This window comes from Salminus brasiliensis, chromosome 17 (genome assembly GCF_030463535.1).
Source record: "Salminus brasiliensis chromosome 17, fSalBra1.hap2, whole genome shotgun sequence".
Classification (NCBI taxonomy): domain Eukaryota; kingdom Metazoa; phylum Chordata; class Actinopteri; order Characiformes; family Bryconidae; genus Salminus; species Salminus brasiliensis.
Genome location: NC_132894.1, coordinates 10572728 through 10600626, shown reverse-complemented (window position 1 = coordinate 10600626; position 27899 = coordinate 10572728). Strand labels below are relative to the sequence as shown.

Here is a 27899-nt window from a genome sequence, read left to right as displayed (position 1 = left end):
TACCTGCTCTGAAGGACTAAGTCCAATTGTCCAGGCAAGTTCCAGGCAAGGCGCCGGTAAACGCTCTGCAATAAAATGGTCAGATGCATTAAAGTCAGTGTTTGTACACTGGGCTATCTCACTCACTGATCTTCAGTTGGCTTTATTACCCCTGGCAACTAATGAAGTTAGTTCCTCCAGTCCTTCACTTTATTGTCTCTTCCCTTTGCGAATGTGGGGCCGGCTAAAAGGAGCGAGCAATATTGCTCTGGCTGGGTAAATATTTCCCTTCATAATTCAAACCTTATCTCCCGTAACAAAGTAATCTCTGCTCTGCGGTTCAGGGGGAAAAACAGAAGGGTCCTGTCTCTGAAGTAATAAAAGCGTGTTCCGGGTGGTTCTCGACATGTCACTGTTTGTCCTACAGTATCAAATGAACAACGAAATCCCTCTAAAAGCCAGCCATTGCACTGTAAACATTTTTTCGTTTCCTAAAAAACTACAGTACAGTTTGAAACATTACATTCGAAAGCTTTGGTGGCCTTCTCAAAGACTCGTGCAAGTTAGAGGCCGGGATTCAAGTTTCCACCCTGTGAACTGGAGTTCCTTAAGCTCTTGAAGATGTTGGTGGCCTGCTTTCCTCCAGAGCTGAAAGAGAACTTAAACGGAATAACAAATATCCCAGTATGGATCCCTCCACACATCGGGCCACGGTGACCCTTCTCAGGACCCTTTGAAGGAAGCAGGAAGTCGGCACGAGGGGAGTTGGCCCTCAGCACTCAGGTGACCAGGAAATGCCTGGCCAGTGTTCGCGACCATCTGTCCACCATGGTGGAGCTGAGCAACAGCAGAGCAGCCGGGCCACATAATGAGCACTGTGTTCAGCTCATTTGGTTTGCGACTTTTTGGCAGTGGAGGGCCCCCGATTTCTCTGGAAAAACTGTCAAATGGGATATATCAATCAAAAAAGGAGAGAAATACTGCGAGTGCGTAATTACAGCCCGTTCCTTGTTGCCATGGCCTTGGTAAATGTTAAGCTGAAAAGCATGTTTGCTTTTAAGTGTCAGCCGTAGAACAATTCAGAGGGAATGTTTCATTTTGGACGATAATTACTTAGCAACATTCAAGTGAGGAATGTCTTGCTCTCGTGTTCACGGCACACTGCTTTTTTTGTGCTGGAAGTGAAGATTAGGAAACAGTTGCTGCATGACGCTAACCGAAAGCAGTCAGCTGCTCTTGGCCTTGGACAGCAAGCAGCAATGTGCATAATGAACTACCTAATGAGCTGACCTTGAGCTGAAGAGACTTTTGGAGTTCGCTTTAAAAGGAACCTGCAACTGCAAGTGGCCCCGAAACGCAGCATTTAGCAGATTACGTTAATGCCCTTTATGAAGACGAGTGTGCGATTATGCTGGATATAAACATCGGCCATCACTGTCCTTGCCTCAGAAGAGGCCGCAGCCCTAAAAGTGACGCCTCTACCGTCCTCACCATCAAGCCAACTGGAGGTCTTTTGATCACTGGATGGGAACGCCGGCACTCTTTCATTAAACAGGGCTTCAGCCGCAGCTAGGTTGATGGCTTGAACAATTCGCTAAGCCTAGTGAAAACAATCCATGCGCAGACCAGCCGGCCCCTGGAGGTTAATGAGAAGTGTAAGGGTGTGTGGGGCAGGAGTGGAGGCAGGGTGGGCTCGCAGCTGGGATGTTCTCAGGTTCTCTTTGACTTCGCCTGCACTTCTCCCCTCTTCTTCGCTCTTGCGCCCAGAGATCACAGCGGCCTCTCTTTTCTCTCCTCTGCTTTCTCTCGCTCCGTCTCTCCGTGTGGGGTGTAGCAGCCCATGACCTGTCCACATCCCCAACGCTCTCGCTGTGGGACATCTCGAGGTCGGACACAGCTGACCGCATCTCCAAACACCCTGTCTACAGGGGAGCTGTTTGTTTTACCGGATTTGTAGGAGGCTGAGCACGAGTCAACTAGGGTCAAGGGAATATGAGTCAATTTCTGTACCGAGGCCTGCACTGCCGAACATCTGGACAAAGGCACAGTTGGATCGAGCCATTTGTTGACATTAACACAGAATATGTGGGGATATACATACCATTTAGTGCAAGGTCATCAGTGCAATAATCTTTTCTGAATGATCCCTGTGAAAAAATATGATATTAACAGAGCAAGGGACTTCTTCTCTTTGCTCTTAGATTGCAGATTATATCACTTCTTGTTTTTGCCCCAGGAGAGCATTAGGTTTTATGGTGCTTCTAGACAGCAATGGCAGATGTGGGCAGCTGTGTTCTGTACCAAAAAAAAGAAAAAAAGGGGGTCTTCCCGGTGTTGTAATCAGGATTTTAAAATCTTCTCTCTTTGCCTTAATCAGGCCCTGGGCTATTTTTACCAGCCCCAGGGGCTCTTGAGCCGTTTCGCTTTGATTGCAAAGGAAGGTGTGCTTACCTCTCAAAACCGGCTGATATCCTTTCCAAATTCCAGCCCGAGCTGAACTAACCTTCACCTCGGCTAAGGAAAGTCAGAAAATATCACGCCTTGATTGAGCATTTTGGATGCAGTAATAATCAAGCAGTCTGTTTTTTTTCCTGCATCATGTAAAAAAGCCTTAGAAAATAATTTGCACATTTTAAGATGTAGGTGCAGATCTGGTCAGATCCCCCCTAAAAACACCTTAGTGTATAAATCACGGCCTGCCGGAAAGCTTTCGATCGTTTCAGGGTTATTTAGAAAGTCCTCTTTTTACGGCGTCTCTCCAGTGTTGGCTTAATTGATATGGCAGACTATCTGACTGTAGAGCTGGAGACAGAGGGGCATAAAAGATGGCTGCCTGGGTGCTTAGATCCAGACAGACTTTCTTTCATGTGAGCAGGCGGGAGGCCACCTGACTGTCTCAGCACTGTCGCAGCCCAGCATCATTCTGCCATGGGGACTAGTGAATGCTTGAGCGTCTGTTCTTCTCCCATCTCCTTACACACACAAACACACACACACATATGCAGCTGTGGTCAGACGTTTACCTACACTCATTATGAACATGAACGTCTTGGCAAAATTGGGCTTTTAATGACTTCCTTAATGTGTTTATTTTTTGAGGGCAGAATGAATGTACAACAAGACTTTAGTAGTAAATAAATGGTTCACAAGAAAAATAAACACATACATACAGCCACTTACGTTATTAATTCAGTGGTGTTGAAAGTTTAATAAATCACTTTAGCTTGCTAAGACCAAGGCCTCTTATCTCCCTGCTAGTGATCATGATTGACTACATCTGGTTTCCTGTGAACTTATAAAAAGGGACAGCACTTATTGGAAGGACAACAACCGATTCCACGATAAGTTGAAACATTTGTATGCAGGTAAAAGTTACTGGGAGGTGTAGCCATGTTGCCAATTTCTGGAAAAAGCCAAAGACAATCACCCTCACCTGACAGGAAATTAGTTTGTATGGTCAGGAACAACCCAAGAACCCCTAAAGCACAGGCCATAAACTAGAAGCTGCTGAAACATCAGTTTCAGTGTTGACATTCAAGCAAGTTTTACATAGCAATGGACTGAGAGGCTGTCAAAGAAAGAATCCACTGCTACTGGAGGAATGTTTTATGGTAAGATAAGATAAATTGTTGGACACCAATAGAACACTGATTTGCTGCCAGTGGAACTGGTACAATGCACAAAGTGAATGAAATAAAGAAAAAGAAGGACTACCTCAGAATTCTTCAACATGACCTCAGTGACGGTTGTGCAATGGATATAGCAGCTTAACACTGAGCATGTGGAAGGGTCTTTCCAAAGTACTGGTCTCAAATATGTGGACTGTGCTTCGAAGTCAGGTCTGTGCTTCAAAGGCCAGGACACAAAAAAACTGAACTGCAATCTAACAATTCTGGCAAAAGAGGTATCAAATATCCAAACAGACCTATGCCAGAACCTTGCTGATGGCTACCAAAAGCGTCTGGATGAGGTGTTACTTCATAAGGGACATTTCACCAAATATTAGATGTGCTGTATATATAACTTTTTTAGAAAAAAAATCTTGTTTTTTTCTATTTAAGATGTAAGTTGTCACAAAAAAGCAAAAGATCAAAGAAATCTCTAAAAGCCCAATATTGCCATGATATTCATATCCATGATGAGTGTATATAAACGTCTGACCACAACTGTACACAGAGTTAAACAGTCAGGAACTCCTGTTTCTTCTTCTTCTGTCATGTTCAGGCAGGAAACTTCCCCAGAGCTCAACACAGGCATGATTTTGGATTGCAGTCGGTGAGAGACATTTGTATTTTTCTGTTTTTTAAACCAAACCATCAGTAGGAATATTTGTCCTCTTTTGGGATTTGCTACGAAGATGGATGAGATCAATTAAACATCAGTGGATGCTTTTAAAAATAATTTTCTCAACTCAAACAGCTCGATCCACCCCCCCCACCCCCCTGCATTTTAGATGTGCGATCGCTTCAACATTTATGTCAATGCATGGCTGTATGAACTTTGTGGCTTCACAGAACAAATGATGAGCATAGATTAAATGATTCTTCTTTTTTTGCAGTGGTTTGTCTTTTGCAGCCTCAGTGTTTGGCGTCGTTTTCATCATAATCTCTCTGATGATTCTCCATCAAGGACAGGACTATATCTGAGAGATGTGTCAACACCGTATGAAAGAGAGGAGGTAGCTTATGAAGAAAAAAGCTGAGATGGCTTTCATTGATGAGTCGTCTTGCACAATTACCCTCAAAAAAGTGTCAGTGTCTCTCATTACGTTGGGGGAAAAAACATCTCAGACACATTCCCTTGTGCTGTACTTACAGTTAAATCCCTGAGAAAAAGGACATCCTCCCTCAGTAGAACCGAGCCAACTGCCAGACTAAGCTTGCACATTCCCCTTACCTTAGCATCACTGATTAGTTTAACATCTACAGTTGAAAGGAATAAACACTTCACATTCTGGCCAAATACATAAAATCTAAAGTCTGAAAGGTCCCTCGGAGAGACCTGCACAATATAACCCAAAATAGTAGAAAACCCTCATAAAGCAACGCAGTGCCATGGGACTGGATATCTCTTATTGCTAATGACAGTGCTGCGAGAAATATGGGCCCTGAGAATGTTAAGTGAACGTTAGCAAAGGTTGCAGGGAAAGAGTAATGTCCCCCTGTGGAAACATGAAAACATGTTTAGATGTTCTCTCCAGCAGGCTTGAAGCTTCTCAGCATAATTCCATCAGCATCAAGTATTTCTGCAGAGCTCTGAATACAGTCATAGTCAAACGGCAAAACCGCAAGTGCCAAGGGATGAGTTTTCCCCCCAGTTTTGAGTCTGAAGTCGTACTGAACACTGAGGGGTCCCGATGAGATCTAGCCTTCATGGCCTATCAAACAATCTGGATTAATAAAATGTTAAAGGCCAAGTCATTTTCCTGAAATGCGTGAAATGTGAAACACCTTCAATTATCAGACATCAGGAGCCAGTGTGGACGATCCAAAAAGAACAAAAACCTGAGAGGACAAAAATCAACAGCTTCTGACCAAATTAATATGAGATCCTAGATACAACAAATATGATTTGCTTCCATTTCTAGTGCCTGAATGGAGCCAGAAATTGAATTAAGAATAAATATCTTCCTAAGGCATGTGCTTATGCTGGAATTTGGTCCAACTTTGCCAACCCTGTGGGCTGACATTATGTGAAGAAGAGAATGATGGTCTGAGGGCATGTAGACGGAAACCATTTGGATCCTCCTCAGGCGACTATCCCAAGAACGATTCCTTTTAAATCCTTCTGCCTCTGACTCATCAAATGGTAAAAGAAAACATAGCTGTATTTACCAAACTGACTTCACGCTACATTACTGCACTACCCTTGTCATCAGAAAATGCTGGATGCCTTGGCCTCACCACAACACTAATATTGCCTACTTTTGGGTATGCTGCTTCTGTACATCTGCCATTTAGCTTTGAATAACAGAAAACATGAGGTGATCATAACTGTTTGGCTTCACATAAAAGCTCATGGTATAAAAACAGAGCAGGTTTGAGTGTCGAGCTGGATGTATGGCCAAAATCTAAGCTTTTTTTTGGTGTGTATAATTTGTATAATTTAAACTTTTGGTAAATTTTCACCTCAAACTTATGGTTATTACTTTATTTCAGTATCTGCATGTTTTCAAACTGCTGCTAACTCACCATCATTGGACAGTTCAGCTAACAGCTAACAAATGCCCAATTATGTTCTCTGGTACTTCCGGTTACAGATGGCTGTGGCATCACCAGGGATCGAACTGGCAGTCTCCTGATAATACGGCCAATGCTTAGAAGTCTGTGAGAACCAGGTTATGACATTTTTAAAAATAAAATAAAATAATTTCAGTGAACACCCAAAATTTATGTTTGGGTGTATTTTCCTATGTATAATACATCCACTGGGTAGTAGTAAAAACACTGAAAAAATCAAAACATTCCTCGTTGTGGTCCCGCCTGTCAAAGGACCTCTGTTCTCCAGTGAAATGAGGCCTTCCACACACACACACACACACACACACACACACACACCTGTTAAACTAAGTCACATTTCCAAACTCTTGAATCTCCGGTTGGCACTGTTGAACCACGGCCCAAAAAGCCTCAAATCTTCTGTCTCTGGCAGACTCTGAGCCCAGCTTAACCTATATTTCTGACTTCCAGTAGAGGCTGGCCAGATTAACCGATTGGCGCAAGATCCAAAAGACAACTGCAGCAACGATCAGTGTGAAAGGGTGACCTCAGGTTAATGGAAAGAATAAATATCAAAAAGCCACATCAACAGCAGACTGTCCTAGTTTTAACTTTAATATTTTTCACTCACGTGGCTCAGATTTTTCTTCCCATACCGCACAAAGATAAGAGATGGAAAAATGAAGGAAAATGAAAACAGATTAGAATAGGCTGTTCTCTGCAAAGTCATGTTTGTGCTAAACAAGGTAAAAAAAAAAGAACATTTGAGTAAAAAGGGAGAGAAATCACTGTGTATTTTCATAATAGTTTTGTTTGGGTTAGGAGCACTGAAGAAAAGCTCTGCTCTCTCTTTGTATTTGGCTTTCAACTAAAGTGAAATTGTCAGCCCATTAAACATTGTGACTCTGTAAGTGGCTTGAGATTCCGATAATTAGCTCATACTTTGAGAAGACTTTGGTTTGGTGAGATAGCAAGGTCTGCAGAAGATTCACAGCTTCTGAACCAAGCAGATACTGCCGGCACATTTTTGACCTTCCAGCCGAGTCAACATGTCAAATATGAGGGTAAACGGTCACAAAGGGGAGCAAGGTCCTGCAACGGAGCAAGGTGTAAACAGTGGTTATATATGCTGTTCATTTACGCTTCAACCTTGCCCTTCTTATGGCACCAACCTTGTGATTCCACTCACCTTCTTTGGCGATCCATAGAACAGGCTGACAGCCCCCGTAGTGTGAACAGAAGAAAGCAGGCAAGTTGCTGTGAATGACCAGTCAACTCAAGAAAGTGTTTGGACTCAGCATCCTACTGCTTTGAAAAAGAAGTGAAAAAACATCTGGAATTGATTTTCTTTAGGCAGACTGATACAATACCAGTTTTGTGTATGAAAAGCTAAACGTCCTTTCCGCACAGCGTTCTTGTTGAACAGGCTGACATGAAACTTTCCAGAGCAGGCACTGTTCCGTGTTAAACATGAGTTATAATCATAATAACTATCAAAATAATTAACCCACAGTTAATTGCACTCAGAAGCAGAGAGCTACATGAAACAAGCTGAGCTAATGAGCAGTCAGCAGAGAAAGGTTTCTGTAGCTCGCAGAACTTTGCAAAGGGGCTACATGAGACTGTTTGGCAAGACTTTTTTATACAAGACTTAAATATTCACTCAGGTGAATGGCAAGAAGTGTTGACACCACAACTAGATAATGGTTCGAACAGACAGACAAGCCTCAGATGGGTTGGCAGGATTGTTTTGCATCTTTAATAATTGAGTACTCCAGCTCCCAATCTGTCCCTGGCCTCTGGAGGTTAACCGATCATTGTGAGGTTAGGTGGGGGAGTCCTCACACTGAGGCTATTTGTGGTCTTTAGATCAATACCTTCAGGTGGGGCAACGTCAGATGGACAGGAAGCAGGACAGAAACTCTTGCATTCTTTTGGCACCATGAAGAATGACAGATTGAAACGAAGTGGAGTACTTGGTCAATGGATCAATCTGTTTCCATTTAGGGAAGCGTCCCTCACGATGACGCTCGAGCTAAAGGTAAGCGGGCGAAATTACACACTCGAAAAAACACCTAGCACTTCTAATTAGGCAAGTTGGCTGAAGGTAAGCACTGAGTACATTGGCATGCGACGTCAGAAAGCGGGAGAGACAGGCTCTGTCTGGTGTCTGAATGAGCAGACAGCTGTTTCAGTAGTCCCTGAGCTCAGCAGTAGACTAATGGGCAGAGCAGCCCTGTCTCATGTCTCCGAGCCTGGCTGGAGGGGATGTATTGATAATCTCCACAAGGATATCTCAATCCCCATAAGAACTCCCAGACCAGTCCCACGGGAGTTGTCGGGCTTTCTACTCTGACACTGTCACACAGCTGAGAAGGAAGAGGGCTCCTTCTTGCCTTTTAGAGAGATGCCCGAGTGGTGGCAACAGAGAGACACAGTCAGAGAGAGAGATAGAAAGAGAGCGAGAGGAAGTGAGGGATGCTGCTCTGCGGGTCCGAGACCCAGCTCTGTCAGATGTGCTAATTTGGCCCAGAGAAGAAGCTTGCGAATTTGTGATTCTTCTTGTTACAGGGCAAAAGCAGGCAGGCTCAATCTTTAAACTATCACTTTTATTGAAAGCCCGGTACATGAAGGTAGCTATTTCTGTGGTTCCATTGTCTCTGCACACTCAGGAGAGGGTCTTTAGATGTCAGCGGTTCAGTGGCTGGAGCTCCATGCTGCCTGTCACCCTGCTTCGGGAACAAAGGGCTGATGGCTCTTTGTGAGCCGAAACCCAGGGCACAGTGGTCTGTTCATGAGTGGGAATATTACAGCGTCGCGGATCACAGGGCCAACACGGCGCACATTCGCTTACAATGTCCTCATGGATTGTATTCAGACAGAATCTGCACATCACCGGATCCAGACGAGCACGGTTAAGGGTCAGCGCCACCCATACCCTGAGAATTCATTCACGCTTTCTATGCCATGCAACTCTTTTAAGCACGATAAACAAAGTACATGACGGCAAGAGGGTGCAAATGTGTCCTGGCGTGCAGCTTTGCATAAAGCATGTTTGTATATGCATCTTGGTTTTCAATGCCTTGAGTCAAGGTCTTCTGTATCAGAAGTCAACCAAGTCAGCCAACCGTAATGATAACTGTAAATCATTGGACAACATTCAAGAGAGTACAGCACTAGATTGACACTGGTTACGACAATTCCAACAGCAAGAAAAGCCGCCTATTTTCCTGATAATTGATTTCAGCTTTGATGACAGATTCCATGATTTCCTCATTCTAATCACACAGCGGAAAATACAGACTGGCTTGTTAGCATGTTTGCTGATGCTCACATCTGTTTGGTTGTAACTAGCAGTGTCACAACCTGTCGCTCATCTGCCTCCAATGTGATAGCTTATGCAAAGGTAATGATGAAGGACAGGCATGCAGAAGTGTCTCTCACAGGATCCAAACAGAATTAAGACAGGCAAGTGATTCTCATTATGCTATCCAAAATAAAAGGCAGATGGTCTTATGTTATTTTACATTTGCGTACAGGAAACGGCAGCAGTTTGCCTAGTAATGAAACCCTAGCGTAAGACTATGTGGCCTACAAAATGTTTTCACAAAGTAAAAAATGTAAATAGAAAAAGTCAAGACTAAGTGGAGTAAACTGTGCAGAGGTTGGAGACCACCCATCATTAATCTAATCAAATGGCCCATAAATATGTTCATTTGTCAGTCGCAAAAATAAAAAAATAAAAGGCATATATTTAACATAAAATGTTAAACACACAAGTAAACACATTATAGGGACAAAAGTATTTGGACACCCTTGCTCTTTGTTTCTTACAAAATCAAGGGTATTTAAATAAATCATTGCTGAGAGGACTTGACTGATTGATTTACCAACGAGATGATCACCACTCCACCTCATCCCAAAAATATTGGATGGAGCAGCACCATCATTCCATAGATATACTCCTCTAGACATTTGCCTGGCATTGTGACATGGTGCCGATAGATTCACTCTGGTTTATCTGCTCCAGAGAGTCATCTTCTATTGGTGATACTTGTTTTGCTTAAATACATTACAAAAAAGAATGCTGTATAATCCTAATGATACATTACTGATGAGAACATGAACTGATTTCCAAAATACATAAAGTTAAAGATTAGGCATTCTTTTCTAGATGCCATTTACTTGGTTTGTAATTAAAAAAGGACAGTAAATAAAAAAACATGGAGGTCATGTTGATGTCTGGAAGACCAAGAAAACCTTCAGAGAGAACTACTAGTATGATTGCTAGCAAGAGAAATCAAAGTCCCCCTTTTAATGCAAAAGATCTTCAGGAAGGTTTAGTAGACTCTACAGCGGCGATGTTCAGACATACTACTGATACAAGCATACCCAAAAAGTTCCAGTTTCATCGCTTCCCAGACATTTTAGGCGATGAAACAAAGGAGGTGGAAGAATGAAGCGTACACTGAAAAAGAACACCCTGCCTTCAGTGAAGCACAACGGTGGCTCGGTGATGCTCTGGGGCTGCTTTGCTTGCTCTGGCACTGGAAACCTGCAATGGTGGAAGTGGAAGGGCAAGATGAATTTAATCAGGTATTCGGAAATCCTAGGAGAAAACGTCATGCCTTTATTGAAGAATCTGAATCTTGGGCGTCATTTGAACATTTCAACAGGACAATTATCCAAAGCATAAGTAATGCATGAGTAATGGGCAATGATTCCTCAGGAACGCTGCCAGAAGCTGGTGTCTAGATCTGCAGAACGCTTGCAGCAGGTCATAACCACAGAAGGGGGCTCTACTAGGTAATAAAGACACTTTTGATGAAGGGGTTGAATAATTCTAAGACTGTAGTCATCATTAAAAGTGAAATGTTTATTGAATGTGGAGAAAGCACCTGGTATATTAGTTGAGCTGTTTAAATTGTTCTTGTTGACTGAAAGTCTATTTTGCTAATTAATCTAATTTGCAGTGATTCAACCAATCATTTTCATTACAACTGTAACCAATAATTTCAATTACAATCATTCACTCGTCAAAATAGGTGCCCAAACTTTTGCATGTTACTTGTCCTGAACAATACTTCTATTTTTACACTTATTTTACATGGATGTTCCTCTTCCTTATGCAAGTTATTGATGCTATATCTAATCTCCTCAGAAATATCTCCTGGCTTTTTCATAGTCCTATACATTTCACGGCCATGCGCACACCTGAGATGTGAGGACAAACATGAAGGACAAATTCTACGTTTTATCAGCTGCAAGAAAGCCTCCCATCTCAGGCCAGGACAGGGTTACTTGAATGTGTTTGCTGGCAGCTGCAAAGGCGCGTGGATAGAGATGCTGAAAACGTCTGCCTCCGATAATGCCATGTGAAGGATGTTATTTTCTAAGAGAAGCACACTTCACGCACGCACACACATACCGAATCGTCTTTCATGGCAATAATGCAAAGTCACTGGATGCAGCACATATATAGAGGCTAGGGTGTATACCAGGGTAACTGAAGGCTTCAAAAAGAACTCGGGCATGACTTTAAAATTGCTTTCCTCTTCTTCTTCTTCTTCTTTTTCTTTTTTTTTAAATAAGCAACAGACTTGGCGAAGGAGGCTGTTTGAATTAGGGCACCGATAGCTTATTTTGACAGTCCCTGATTAAAGCCCCTTGATTTTGTTCCTTTCGAAACGGAGGATTAAGGCAAATAGGTTGTTCGAGAGCAGCGATCCCTTTGGCTTCTTCCAGAGCAAGTCAAAGACGTTATCGCAGTTCGACAGAGCCCGGTGCCCATGGTGTTCGCCTGGAGCCGTAAGTGGGTCAACTGCGGGGACCTATGTAGATGTACCCACCTCAGTGACCATCACACGTTGCTGGAAACTGGCCCCAGCTTCCACTGGCTGACCACTCTGTGTGACAAGGCTTCTAACGGCCAAGGGCAGGGGTTAGACCTCAAGCTTCTGAGCTAGAGTGCTAGCTTGGAAGGCGCTAACATTGTTTGAGGAGGAATTTCAAGGTCATGCTCTACACCTCCACACTTGACAGATAGTTGAAGGGAGGGAGGGAGGCGGGGGGTGGCTTGGGTGGGTGGTTGAAGAGGCAGAGACAAGAGGAAGCTGGCTGGCAGCCTGAAATGGAGAGAGGGAGTGTAAATAAGGGATAGGATCACCTCTATTCCCCAGGCCTTGGGTCAGGACAAGACACGACAAGGTTACCAAGGTTACGCCTGCGAGTCTCGCATGAGACGGCGTGGAATGACACGCAGTGTCACTTCCGTACAGGTCGTGTGTGTGTATGTGTGTTATCCAAGGAGTCTGGAGACACCTCGTGTTAAAACAACCTCGAAAGGAGGACGCCTAGAAGGAAGAGCAGAAGACGCAAAGTCCAGTCACTCAGTTCAGTGGTCAGAAGACAAAAAAAAGACAGTGATGGCTCAATGACGAATACAGGGGGCAAATATATGGAACCACCAGAGATGTTTTAAGGATTTTATTGCTATTAAACTTAAAAATCATCACCCGGAATGAAAATCCAGGCAAAAAATAATATTTGGCATTGTGGAATGACGCTAAAGGAGAAATAAAATGGATTTAGTAGCATAGAGTTATCATAATATTCTTCAGAAATAAAAAAAAATGTTGCATGGCAGAGAACACTGTTTCTGGAGAACCAAAAAAAAACAGCCCGCAGATTTTAGCATTTACAGGGATACATTCTAGTTGAATATGAACTACCGGGAGCTTCCTCCAGTTACAATTCTAACACTACCTACTGTCGTACAGAGCATTCTAGTTTATTAGTAACCTCAAATAAGGAGTCATTAACACATTACTGGTTGTGCTTAGTGTTGGCACGCCACAGTCTGCGCTGGCACTTGCATGGGGGCTGACGAAATATGGGGGCATAGCCGCAAAAACACCAACATGGCAGTTTTTTTTTTCTCTATCTAAACACAAAGCAAAGCCCTGCAGTTAGTACTTCTTTCATTCCCGTCCCTTTAAACCAAAGCCTTTTTAATATATCCCCGCCAAAAAACTTCTATAATATACAGTTGATGAACCTTAAATTAGTAGTGTGTGTAAACTGAAAGACGTTTAAATAAAATAAATAGAATCGTATAAATAAATTCAAGTATTTCTGATGTGCAGTCGTTTCCTCTTTGTCGGCAGACAGCGCGCTAGTTTTAAAGGACTCTATCTAAACATGCACGAAACGAGCGCTATCGGCTGCAGTGCTGCAGGACGGAAGGCGACCTGACTGCAGGGATGCATATCAAACACGACATTCACTGAGGTTAGGATTGGCTCATTATTACATGGCTAAAAAACAAGCCAACTTGTAGAATAACAAACAAGGGAAACTTTACTCTCTTTACAGAAAAAAACAAAAACAAAAAGAAAACGTTACCAGAAGAGATTTCGGCCTTTCAGAAAGAGCAAAGCCACAAAACACTCCTCTACAGTAATTGCTTTCTGGACGAAACTGCATTAAAACTATGATAAAGTGACAGTAAATAAAGGTTTACTTAGTTAAAGCATCTACTTAAAAAAAAAAAAAAAAAAAAAACGCCACCAAATGCTTGCAAACATCATCAATATCATCAGCAGCAGTGAAAAACAGTATTTTCATTATTTTAGGTTTGGCTTTCATTAACAAACGCATACACACTAATCCCATTCCATCTACATTTCACTGAAGCATTCACTGAAGTTATTCGTGGAATTATTTCGCAGTCCTGGACATGAATCCGAAAACTGTTGTTTTACAGTATCAGTACGGGCGATCACTGTACAGCAGACGGCTATTTTACAGCAGATCCACAGGGACAGACCGAGCTGGAGGGAGAGAGACTGCCTAATCGTCTGCATCTGATGTGCCAACAAACGCGAACTAACGGGGCGGACTGGCAAATCCCTTTTCATATGCTTCCAGAGTTAGCGTGGCTCCCGGGGGGGGGGAGAGGAGGAGGAGGTGGTGTGGAGGTGGGGGTGTCGGCGGTTGGGAGGGATCCGGTCCCCTTTTCCTCCTCAGGAGGCAGCGAGGGACCCAGCGGAGGATCAGAAGTGGCCCATGCGGGTGGTGAAGAGACTGCGAGAGCGCGACGCGGCGGAGGCCACGTTCCGGCCAAAGCTGGAGGAAGGCCACTTGATGATGAACTGGGAGGTCACTGGCAGCAGATACCTGCACAGACGGAGACGGGGGGGAAGAGGGACAGGGGGTTTGGACGGGAGACCGCAGGAGAAGGCAGGATTAGAACTGCAAAAGGTCGTGCAAAGAGATCAGGCAGCATTAACCCGGCCTTGCAATCTGACACACAAAACAAAACCCGCCCGCCTGGCCGGCCGTCCGGTCGAAGCTCCTCCCGCCTAGTCTTCCCTGCAACCATCCCCTCAGCCCCATACTGTCCAACATTAGTTCGGACACCCTCCCTCCTTCCCTCCTTCACTCGCTTAGCAAGCCACTCCAGCCCTTCTCCTGTCTTCCCCCTTGATCCCTTCTTGTAAACGCCGTCTGTTTTTAATGATGAGTGACACTTTGCATTTTCACTTGAGCAGCTAAACAAGGCCTTGCTTTGACAGATGGGTGAAGGAAGCTGTTTAAAGTTGACACTGCTTAAATCTAGCTGATAGGAGCAGGATGTCCGAGAGTGGATACAGGCTAAGATAATTAGGGCCTGGAATGGAAACAAGGAGGTTAACCATTTGATGACCCACATAAGATAATTGTAGGATAGGATATTCAGATCACTAGCTCGGGTTCACTAACGAGGACACTTAAACAGTTTATTCATTAGCTGCCAGCGGTAGCTAACACCATGCCGCAACGCAAACGACTTGTTCTTGGTACGGAAATGTAGGCACAAAAAAAAAGGAAAAAAGGGATCCTTTTAAACTAAGTAACTGTAAAATAACCCTTGGGTTTGTGGGCGTAACACGGTACTTGTGACAGACTTCCTTGTACAATATCCCCAGGACAAATTAGCCGTGCTGCTTCTTCTAAGTATACTAAAAAAGATTTGCTCTGAGGGCTTCCGCTGCAACGCTGCCGTACCCAGGAGACTTGTGAAAAGTCAAATTAACTTCATTTAGTTCGAAAAGAATGTCCTTGAAACTGCTCAAGTGTACCGCTGGTACTTGTCAAGCGGATATCTTAGAATGTAGATTAACTACCTACTGTACATTCAACCCGCTCGCCAGAGTGCGGTAATGAAAGGAGAGGGGGGAAAAAAAGACACCATATTTTATTGCTGTACGCTCTCCTACCACTGAAATGCTACAGGATTGTGAAAATAGCAACACATAAGCCAACTCTCCAAATCTCAACCTTGATATATAGGCATGAATATCTCTTCTAGTCTCTCTTCGAATATCTTTCAACTATCTTATCCACATCTGATCTTTCATCATGTTCCTGTGATGAAAGCTTTGGAAAAGGGGCTTCCGGTTTCACATACTTTTATTGGCAAACTTTGGGACAGTCTTGTTCTTGGGGATCAATATTGGGGTTGGGGTTTGGTCTCATTACCATATCCCCCACTATATACTGCTCCAGTTTGGTCAACAAAAGCAAATGTCACTGGAATATAAAATTCAAATATGAACATATATGGAGAAGGGCTCCCCTCCGTCGCCTTCTAAATAATTCACTGAGGAAGTTTTGTCTATATGAGGAAGCCTGTAAAGAGGCTCCATCACTCAGGGTCCAATCAGGCTGCAGGCACTATTTAATTGGACCTCTGTACCGCTTCCACCAGGTCTTTAGCTTTTGATCATTGAGAAGTTCTTAGAAAAACCTGCCAGCGCAAAGCCCCCTGAGAGCCAGCAGCTGTCTAACCGTGGTTCCTTTCGAGAATGTGTGGGCCTTACTAATTATACACAATCACTGGGAGATCTGCACACGTCTCCAGTCAGTTTGCATGTTCAAAGTATACATTCAATAGCCCAACTGCCATGCTGCGCCGTAAAGCGGCTGGATGAAACCGGGCCTGCTCCTACTTCGTATGACAGCGGCGTTCCTTCATACACTTGGCATGAAGTTCATTATCCATTTAAAACGTTTATTTCATTGACCAGAAAGTTTGTTCCATCAGGTTAGGGGGCTGAATCTTTGTGCAGATCCGGATCTGTGTGCAGATCTTCAGCCACTGGATCCTACCGAATCTAAGACTCTAACAACAACCTTTAGTCCTCGGGTCCTGGAGGTTTGAGAAAGCTCAAACCCTTCCGATTCAGCTCTTAATTAGCAGGCTGACACCCTAATTAGCTGGCTCTTAGAAAAGGTGTTAAGTGCAGAGAAATCCCCCAGTCTGTGCTGGAAAGCAAAGTAGCCCACTTCTAGTCTACTCAGAGTTAGAGTGAGTCAACTTTGTCAGTTTGGCTATTATCAGAGCTGAAGAAATTCAGATTTTAAAAGCCTGTGTGCTTTCAGAAATGTTTCTGCCACACTAGAGAGAGAGAGAGAGAGAGAGAGACAGCGCTTGAGAGAGTGTCACTGGTACCCTGATGGCTCTCGACCCCGTGCCTCTCCACTGGCCAAGAGTGGCGGGTGGAGGTGGATGGAGGACATGCAGCGTATGGGTGCAGGTAGGGGGGCCAGACACATGCCAGAGAGGAGGATGAGTGGCTGTCAAAAAGGAGGAGGGAGGGGGTCACCGGCAATATGGTGCCTCGCTCCCACTCAGACATCATTTTCCTAACGAGGTAAAGCATACGCTGGCTGATTGAAAAGCCTAATCTGTCATCCCCCTGCTCTGTTCTGCCACTGAGTCGGCAATGAGGCATGTCCCGGGAAAGATGTGGAAGCCAGTGTCATGCACCATGCAGTGAAACTGTTGTGATTCACCGTGACGAATGAGTGGGTGCTTGTTGCCGTGGTAAGTGGGAGGGAGATGGAGAGAATGGCTGGCTGGCGTCCTTGGAAACGGCGTGGTTGTTTTTTTGTTTTTTTCAGTTTTCTGTTGTTTTTTTTTTTTTTTGCAGTCAGAGCAACCTCCAGGACGCCATGTTCAGAGACAGCGAGCAAACGTAGCAAGCAGGTGCGCAAGGGTGGGTGGCTACAGTCTGGACAGACTGGAGACATGGGAGAAAAGGGGTTTAATCCAAAATCGAGAGGAGAAAAGACCTGCTTCAAGGAGCGAGAGGGTAGAAGAAGAGGGGGTCGAGCCTCGAGATGAGACCGGTCCAGCAGCCAAGGGAGTGCTTCACCACGGATCCGGAAGTAAGAGTAGAGAGACAGGGTCATAGTTTAATGGAGGAGGAGAAATCACTACCTTCGGGCCCTGCCCACACAAAGATTTGACAAGTTTAGCTGCAAGGTCAAATGAGGATACGGATTTGCCAAGTCACTGACTGTCTTCGGTGCCTGGAGCTAATTTATAAAGGGGAGCAAATCAGGTGTGCATAAATTTATCAGAGACATTAAAAGTTGACATTAGGGACATTAGATATTTTCAGAAAGGCTTATGTTTACTAATGTTAATGTTACTAATTCCAATATTTCTATTTTGCATATTAATTGCAGTAAATATGTGCAATAACTACATATGAACTGTTATTATTAAAAAACTCTTAAAAGAAGTTAAAAGTCACCCAAATATTTCCCAGAAGTTTGCTCTTCTCAACACATTTAGACTAACTCAAGGTGTTCATTAGGATCCTGTAGGTTAGATGATATGTGTAGGACCAGAATCATACCAGAATATTACAACAACCTAGCTAATAGTGGGAATAACCACCCTTGGCTCAGATGACACTAGTGATACGTCACAGCATGGACTGTATTAGATGACAGATGGTGTTCAAGAAGCCCATTCTCGCTACACCTTCACTACGGTGACACATTCACTACAAGACGCTAACATCCATTGTCACAGTCATATCGGAATATTATGACCACCCCTGGTTTGAAATGAACTTGGCAGTGTCACAGATGCCAAGTGAAATTTTTTGCTTCATGTATTAAGTGAGCATACCTTTTTATTTGTAGCAGAGTGCCAAACGATAATCATGGGCCAGGGATGCGATTTGATTGATGTCCACAAGGGTATGATGATGGGGTAACTGAGGAAGAGTGGAAATTGCTAACTTTGTGGGATGTTCTAGAGCTGCTGTGGTAAAGCTGTAGTGAAGCACCTCCTAACGGCACAACAATGGTGCCCCACAGGCCATTGATGCCATAGGTTAACAACAACTACAGCGAATGATATAGAGCAATTGAAGCACCACAGTGGTCCAGTTAACCTCTATAATGAACACCTTCCCTCACCTAATACAGCCCATGTCATGACATCTTGCTACTGTCATCCAAGCCAAGGGTGGCTATGTCCCCATTATTCAGCTACACAGCGAATTTATTCTGTGCCGTAAACATCATCAACCACATCAACAAATTTGCATGTCCTTAATAATAGAACCTTTGATGTCCTGTGAGCAGACTGAGAAAAATCTGGGTGCAACATTAGCCTCATATCTCCAGCACACAACTAGAGGCAAAATTTGGACTAAACACTTTGACACTAACTGACTACATCTGGGCTAAGAGATTTAGTGCAAAATTGTGCAAACAGAATTTTAGCCAAACTACTTTTTTACGTACTCTGCCATTTCTAGTAATACATGCAGAAATGCATTTAGAAAGTATGGGCAGGGACTTGAATCAAGTACAGTGCACCAAAAGTACAAGCTGGGATGCCCCTGAGTGCTTAAGAAATAAATGTATTTGACAATACCTTCAATTTCTTGTAAACACTCAAAATACGTCAAGTAATCCAGATTGCATCTAGATTACACATTTAATCTGTATTAGTCCCAGGGCTGTTAGGCAGATGATGCTGATATTGCATGCAAATGTCTCATTCGGCTAGAATGAAACAAATGAAATGACCCGAAAATACTGTCTCCTTATGCGTTATATCCTAAAATTGAACCAGAATGTTCCACTTCTGTCTCACAACCAAATTCCTGTTCTCATGCGTTGGGCCTATTCAATATTCTGCCGTTATGAATCATGGCAAGTCGGTCCTGCGCAAGCTCTTAGGATCATTTAGCTCTGGCTCATCTCTTTTATAATTGAATTAAGCTGGGCCTCGGGGGGCCCACTAACCTATGCAATAATCTGAGGGTCATTCTTTCCTGTTCGCAGCTTCCCTTGTGCGTCCGAAAAGTCAAATATGCCCCTAACCGGCAACCTCCCACTGAACTATGAGAGAGTGCTCTGATGCACTGGGAGTCGGAGGTCGAAACAGAAGGGGGGAGAGAAATGTGGAGGAAAGGGGTGGGGGATAGGGGAGGGGGTTTACCTGGTATCATCCCACTCGGGGCTCAGACCGGTAAGTGAGCCGCGCGAGTCGGCCACAAACTTGTAGACCACAAGCAGGCAGTCGCGACAGAGCTGCACCAAGCGCTGGCAGCACTGCAGCTCCTGTGTCGTCACGACCTCACTGCTCTTGCTGAAGATGCTTTCCCAGGACGACCTGCTACAAGACCAAGCACATATACACACACATAGACATGTGGTTATTAAGAGAGACATGCTTATTTGCATATTATTTCCCTTTACCACCCACATCTTTTTGTTTGCATATTTAAACATACAGACATTTGATCTTCATTTTAACAATATTAAGAGGCGGAGCTAATGCACATTTTTGTGAGGAAAACATTACAGACTCCCACCTTTATTACTACTTCAAATGTCTAAAATTAGAATCAGGTGCAGCACATCAGCTGAAGATTTGAACATGGTTAGAGAGGATTTTAGAGGAGTATCATCACCATGACCAGATCCAGAGGCCTTCCGAAAGAAGGTAGTAGATGCAGTGTGGGAGGACATTTTAAAAGCTCTCTTATAAGAGCACTTATAAATCAGAAATTCCACTTTCTGGAAAATTATTTACAAGTAAAACAATTGCCAACATGGCCAGGTCAGGCTCTTCTAACAAGTTCAGCCCAAAAGCAGACCGCAAGATGTGTAAAGAAGTCTTCATCAATTCTAAAATGATGTTTGATTTTTTTTCAATGGGAACTGATGTACTCTTGCCCTTTTTTTTTGTTGTTGTTTTTTTTTGTTGTTGTTTTTTTGACAGCCAGGGTCTTCTTTTTGTACACCTACAGTGTAACAATCAACAACAATTTCGAGCATCCTGATCATTGGAGACCTGTATGATTTTAACTTGTAGCAGGCGTGGCTCTTAACTGTGTGCAGTGCATCAAATCATGGCTGTGACATTTCTGCAGCAGAAGCCACTTTAGTAATGTAGGGACTGTACAGCTAGAGTATACTGCACTAACATTAACAATAGTTAGGAGAGGAAAACCTTCACACCATTATTTAGGCAAAAAAAAAAAATTGATATGTAAAGACACTTTGATATGTGTAAAATATACCTAAAGAATGTTTCTTACTCATTTCTTTCATCAATTTATGTAGCGGATATTCCCAACTTCAGAGTAACTTTTACTATAACTTCCGTCCTACTTTGACAATTTAGTTGGAGCTAACCACTCGTTTGAGAAGTTAGGATTCAGTAGAGTGTGATATATTATGATATTGTCAGCAAGACATATTATAGATTTTTTTAAATCAAATTTTAGAAAAAAAAAATATTATAAAGACACGTAAAATAAAATGTCACTTTTTAGCCCATCAGAACAGTGCACTCTAAAGACAATATCAATATTTTCTTACATTTGAGTTTAGGACTGCATAAACTAAACTGCTTAAACTAAAGCATTTTGTGTACTTGCGTACCATGTCCTGGCCACCTGCTCAATATTTGCGGCACAGTTCGATTTAGTGTCTGTTGTGAATGTAAAGAAAGTGAATGATACACTGCATAAGCTGCACTTATCCTGCACTCATCTTCTGAATGGCTTCTATCAGGTCAGTGTCTTCAATGCCACCGGTGCAGATCTGTGTGTAGGAGGTCCATATTTGTGCTAGTGGCAGTAAGGGATATCTATCCCTGCCTCAGACTTAATTAGGGGACTAATGAAGGACTGCTGATTGACTTGTAGGATGTGTTTGTTATGCTGTGTCCTGTGTGTATACATCAGCTATTTATATGATCTCCCTTTGGAGATAAATAAAGTTTGTAAATTCAATATTTGCAGTGTAGACATAAATGGACTATCTAGCCTGAGGGGGTGAACAGCTACATAGTATATCAAACTGTTTAATAAAAAGCAAGGAAAAGTCGAGCTCTGTGATACGGGCCCTTTAGTGTACAAATTAAGACATTTGCAAAGGGGGCTTCAGCAGGCTCCCCAGGTCTTCCCATCTCACTGGGTGACCAGGCGACTGTCAGAAAATTCTAATGGCCTGGTCCTGAATAACAGCAGAAAACGTTGTGCTAAAATAAAGTCTTTTTCTTTTCAAAGTCGCCGGACAGCAGCGGAGATTGCGTTTGATTGTGGAGATGAAGAAATATAATGGCTGGGGATCTGAGGGTACATTACAGGCGAGGAGGCCTTCACAATGCCCCCCTGCCGCGCTTTCCTTCGAGCTCGAGCTGCCCACGGACCTCCTTCACGCGCCGGGTCCTGATTAAACGGCAGCAGCATGGGGTGCTTAGCACCATCACTAATCCCCTAGCGCCACATACACTCTCATCAAGTTGAAATAAACCTGGGCGGTAACACATCTCTATGTCTGTCAATTACACATACGAGTGGGCTGTACAAAAAATCTTGTGGACCCCCTGTGCTGCCCAGACACAAAATAAATAGAGGGATGAAAGTGGTCACAGCTTCATCAGCACTGATATAAGAGCGTGTTGTCAGTGGGCAGCTCTGGGAGGTGCTGTAATTACAGTGCATGGGATTTTATGTGTGTCTTTATGCTAAAAGATCAAAACAGGAGAAACTGACCATTGTCCAGCACAAATATGGAACACGCCCATTTTCCTACGCAATTATGGAACACATACAGGCAAACTTTAAACTATGTACTAAGGGACATACTATCTTGCTAACCAGAAGGTCACGCTAGAAGCTAGGCTCCTCATACCAAAACCTTTTAAATTTACATTAGTTGTTACTTTGCACGTTGACATACCTATTAAATGGAGGGTTCGAAATAAAAAAGAGTCCAACTGTTTGTGGATACCCCTTCTAATGACTGCATCCAGCTATTGTAAGTGGCACCCACTGCTGTGTTCAACTTAAAAAATGCAAATGCATGCATGCAGCTTGTCTAGTCCCCGTAGAGAAGCATTGCCAATAAAACTGAACAGGACTCTCGGGAGCAGATAAACATAAACTTTTTGGCACCATGCCTAATACCAGCCTAATACCAGGTATAAAGCCCCCAGCATTGAGCTGTGAAGCAGTGGAACTGTGTTCCCTAAAATATGATGGTTGGTGCTAATACTTTTGGGATGAGTTGGGGATAAGGTGGGGTGGTGATTTTCCAACATCCTGACTTCATTAACACTCTTGTTGCTGAATGCGATCGAATCCTCACAGTCTTGTAGATCTTGTAGAAAGCCTTTCCTGGACTACTAGTTACTCCAACAAAAGCAGGATTAACTCTTTTTTTAAATTCCTTGATTTTGAAGAAACAATAAATGAGCAGATGTTCTAATACACCTGCCATGTAGTGCATGTAGCAGGTGTATTGTCCACATAGTGGACATAATGTATGTATATGTGTTATATATTATATGTTATACACTATTGTCATATGTGTCCTCTGTAACGCTTTGTCCCACTGGCCATAACCAATTCTACCTTACAGTGGTTTTCTTCCATCGTCCCTGACCTTTTTCTTTAGTTAACAGTGTTAAAAGCATCCTCATCAAGGCAAAAAAGAGGTCATGCTGACTAATAATCACTCAGCAGTGTCAGTCGCTTATGAATCAGCTTACCCAGTATGCCTCCTCATAATCCTTGAAAGCAGACCGTGGATCATTTATGGCTCATGACCTCATTCTCCCCACCAATAAAAACACTGTATTTAATTATTTGTGTATGATAATAAAATATTAAGACAATAAAAAGACAATTTTCTAAATATGGAAAATAAATCCTATTAAAACAGGGGTGCACAGTAATATCAGAAGGCTATTAATATAATCAGATAATTGGTTCAAATGGAGTATTTCAGACTTTCAGACATATTCAGACATTTTTGATGATGCATTTTTGGAACTCCAGAATAGCAGATTGTCCAGATGATGCTGAACGTCTGTGCTAAAGTATCTACATTGTATTAATTTTGCTACATTTAACATCCCATAGAAATAAAAGTTAAATTTGTCTGTAATGCTAATCCCAGTCCCGGCAGCTTGTAAATCACCGGACTAATGTATGAGTTAAGTGCCGTAAGATTCATTATGGTGTCTATATATTGATATACAATATTGTTAATATAAGTTCTATAAATCCAGCAAAATACTAATTATATAAAAAAAATACAAAATTGACAGAATTGGTTTTACTAACCATTCTACTACAGACAATTCTTGGCATTTTCCCCAATCTCACATAGTAGCCCTTATCCACTTGGCAAGGAAATATCTAATTTAACTCGGTAATTCGGTATTTCCCTCTGCCCTTGACATTATCCTAGAAAAACACTGCACAGGTCTTATTTTCTGTAGAACTAAGTCTAGTGCAACCATACGGCATCAAGATGATAGTTCTGACTTACTACTAGAGGAACTTTTCCAATTGGTTTATATTATATATTTATAGCACTGGAAATGCACGCTATTTAAAAGCATAAGTCTCAAGTGTTAAGGAGAGCTCCTTACCCAGAGCTGCAGAAACAGTTCCAGAGGCCTTGACCATGACTCCAGAGCAGGCGATTAAAGACACGGCTGAAAAGGCGGTAGAGACGTAAACTGTCGACGTCGGGCTCCCTCCAGATTCTCTGCAGCACTGTGTGGACGTTGGTGCGGACAATGTCCAGGACCTTTAAATGGGAAGCATGTGGAAGAGGAAAAGGTTGCGGTAAAGGAGGAGACGACAAGGAATACAGACAAAATCTTGTATCACCAAAATGTACAGCTAACGTTACAGGTACATTACAATGCTCTTTAATGTAATGAGGTTTTGTTTCCATGTCATTCTGGACCGTTTCTGTTGGTCTAGATGATGTAGACAGTAGCTGGTGTATATAATAATAATAAATAATCAAATAAATGGGGTTTTTGAGGTTTTGATATGACAGTGACAGAACATTTTGACCGGATTCTTTTCTCCTTCTGAAGCTGCAATCATAAAGGCTTGCACCATGTGGGCATAAATGAAGATCTAATGAAAAATAGCAGGTCTGTAGTGAGTGGAGAATGGGGCAGAAAAAGGAAGGCAGAGACTCAGTGTGGTGGTTTGGAAGCAAAGAACTGTTGGATTGAAACAGAAAGACTGAAAGAAGAGCAGTAATTGCTTGCGAACGTCAGTCTCAGGAGAAATTGAGTCAAAAGTTCCTGCAGGTTGAAGGACCCTAGCACCTCTTTTCCAGCTAGTGGCTTGAGCCTTGGAGTCCTCTCAGCTGATTGGTGACTGACTGTCATGTGATACGGCCGATTTAATGGCCTTGTGTGGGATGGCACAAACTCTTCTCAGAATGATTCCTCAAGCTTCAGCTGATAATCAGCTTGTGGGACATGACAATGCCTGCAGTCAGTGGAGCTTCATTATACCACTGCCATGCTGATCCCGCAGTACAGATTCCACAGAGAAGGTACCTGAGACCCAATTCTAGCAAAAGGCGCAGCAGGCTACCGAGTGAACAATTCTCTTGTACTCAGTGCCAACTTGCTAAGCCGACCTCCTCTGCCAATGGCAAAGGCATCTCCAGCTTTTTCAGTCTTACGCCCAGTTGTGTAAGTCATTGTGGGTTTATTATCCGTGGCATATTGTGCAGAAAACAAGAAGCTCAAAGAAAGAATGCAGTGCCTTTCAAAAAGCTGCAATGTAACGTGCCACCACAAGCATCAGAAACACATTTTGAGGATTCCACAAGTTCCACCACAAACCAAACTCTCAACAATCCCATGGCTAAAGCAGTATTATTTTCAAGCTATTGGCGCAACATACAAGCAAAGAAAACCAGTGTCACTAATCCTGAAGACCAAGGCTTTATGAAGCTTGCTGAATGACACAACTGGCCAAGACAAGAGTTGATGTCCTTGGCATCACAAGTCATCCACCACTTAGAAGTAAATGGTAGAGCAGTCTCTTATATCTGTTCTGCTCAACTTCATAATAGCAAAGAAATTCACACAGACGTCTGGCAGCCAATTTGGAAAAGCCAGCATTTGAAGCAATGATTCAATAAAGGTAAGGCCAGCTGTTTCTTAGCTGTGGAATTTGAATGTCAGTAATGAACTCCATTATTCTGATAAATCAACACGACAGGCGTGGCACCACCATGCCTTTTCCTCATTTGTATGTGCCATTAGCTTTTCATAACAGAACACTGTCCTGCACACACACAGATTAACCAGACAGTAGATTTTCCAGTATAAAAGTGCATTCATATGCATTAAACGATCTTTTATTTAATGTTGTTAAAAGGCTTCAACAAATTGTGCACCTTCACCAACTCCAACCAGCTGATTTACTGGATTATTTATAGGTGATGTGTTTAGTGCATTAAAGCAAGAGAAGAATTTAATTTTCTTAAGAAAGATTGCAGAGCACATTAGAATTCAACACTGAATATTCTTACAGCGTTTGAAGAGAGATATTGGGTTGCAGTTCATGCAAAGCACTGGGTGCTGTACTCCCTGTACATCTAAATGCTTCTGCTTTCTTTTGTTTGTCTTGATGTTGTGTTTGCTTTTTATTAGAATCAGCATCTCTGATTCTGGCATTTTTGGTTTATTTTCTTTATTATGTCCATTTTGACATCTAAACGGACACATAGTCATTAATATCAGCTCACTGACATATCGATTTTAATTTAATATTACCCAGGTGTAAAAAACAGCATGGACACTAAAGCACAGATCAATATGCTGTATGGTGAAGTGCAAATTTTACTTGGGTCAAACATTAATTGACATAATAATAATAATGCAATTAATAATAATATGCAAAATTCAGCAGTCAGACACATGCAGCAAAAATCCACAAAAAGTGATATCATTCTCCTATTTAAAAAAAAGTCTCACTTGCTTGCCCTGTACTGTAGACAGAGCCATATAAAATCAGGCTTTCTCAACATTTCTGTACTGTGATGTAAGACTGCTGATATAACAGTTCTAAATCAATGAGTAATATTTTTCACATTCTGACCTCATTACACATTAGAAAATAGCACTGATGCAGCCCAAAGTCAGGTTTCAGTCCGTACAGACTCACAGAAGAAAAAAAGTTTTAATTGAGCACTAAATATTTCAGAGTGCTTAGTAGAGAAAAATTGGAACAGAGTTACCAAGTGATTCCAACCTGCTAATACTTCAGTGAATCCTCTGTCCACTCTAAATTCATTTATACTGCATTTCTACACTCTATATAAATGTCTACTACCTGTCAATTAACAGTTACTCTGTTCATTAACCTCTTATTCAGTAATTATATGGAAAGCAGAAAAAATAAAAAAAAATCTTCATTTTCAATAAAAGTCAATGTAAAAATATTTGATTCTAAAACATTTTGGAGTATTTTTATTGGTCCACTCATCATGAAATTTTGATACTATGCAACATGATGCTGCCTGTTTCAAATAATGTTAAAAAGTGAAAAAAAAAAACAACAACATTATTTTTCTTTTTTTCACAATAGCAGCAATATATTCCTTCAGATCTGTTTTCATTTTGAAGCATTTCTATTGGTACAGAGTGCCAATAAGTAAAAAACAACAAAAATGGAGCTCCACAGTTTCTGCATGATAGCAATGATTTAACATGAAACTGGTTAAAAATTAAATATTGGCTGTCTAATATCTGGGTCAGTAACGTTCCTGTTGTTGATAGTGCAGCCAAAGCACTAGTATACTAGTGGTTGGAAAATGGTAATGTTAACAATAATAATAACAATGTTAACAATAATAAGCATAATATTACTTGATGGTATATTTAAAGGTGACACTGTTGTGTTATATCTATTCCAACGTGTCAAACCACTAAAAAACAAATAAAGATTGTCCTCACAGCATTGTACTTTTGCTCCCCTCTAACTGTGGCATTTCGTTCATAAGTGCTTGTAGGATACGTCACCTTTCTTTGTTTGGTGGAGTCCAACTTCACCAGCCAGTAAGAAGCCACTTTTGGTTTATGATACTTCCAGTTGTTCAAAATCTGTAGGAGGCCCAAAAAAAGCAAGTGTTCATATAAAGCTTAACAACAAAATGCCCAAATCTCTGCTTCGTCCTTGTTGTTTATTTAAAGCACAATCAGTATGTATGTTTTCCTCAACTAACTGCAAGAAAAGACCAGCAGAGCTGTTTGTTCATTATTTTAACTGCTTTTCAGTTCAGCACTTGAATGCACGGCAGAATCAATGCGTCTGTGCTGTACATGCACAAACAAAGAGAAACTTGCCAAAATCAGAGAAACCATGTTAAAAGCCTTCACCGACAGAAAGAAGACCACAGTACGCAATGACCTTCCAAAACGAAGTGTAACACAATAGCGCCGTAGTGTTCTTTTCCCTCTTTCATGCTGCAGCGAGAACTCTGGGAAGAAGGACCTTGAATTAAAACAGTGGATCCACTCAGGCTTCACTGCCCTCTTTATTCATTTTTAAATAGCTCATA

General features: G+C 42.3%; 1 protein-coding gene across 1 annotated transcript in view; it reads right to left on the bottom strand.

The window, feature by feature from the left end:
• Nucleotides 1-12676: 12676 nt before the first annotated feature.
• The window catches only part of ttll7 (tubulin tyrosine ligase-like family, member 7), a 90483-nt gene continuing 75260 nt past the window's right edge, over nucleotides 12677-27899 (bottom strand). Inside the window, exons 18-21 of the mRNA XM_072660232.1 lie at nucleotides 27361-27441; nucleotides 23947-24107; nucleotides 19492-19668; nucleotides 12677-14375 (exon numbers count right to left, since the gene is read on the bottom strand). Coding sequence (XP_072516333.1) covers nucleotides 14252-14375; nucleotides 19492-19668; nucleotides 23947-24107; nucleotides 27361-27441 — 543 coding nt within the window. The 3' untranslated portion in view covers nucleotides 12677-14251. The remainder of the gene's footprint in view (nucleotides 14376-19491; nucleotides 19669-23946; nucleotides 24108-27360; nucleotides 27442-27899) is intronic.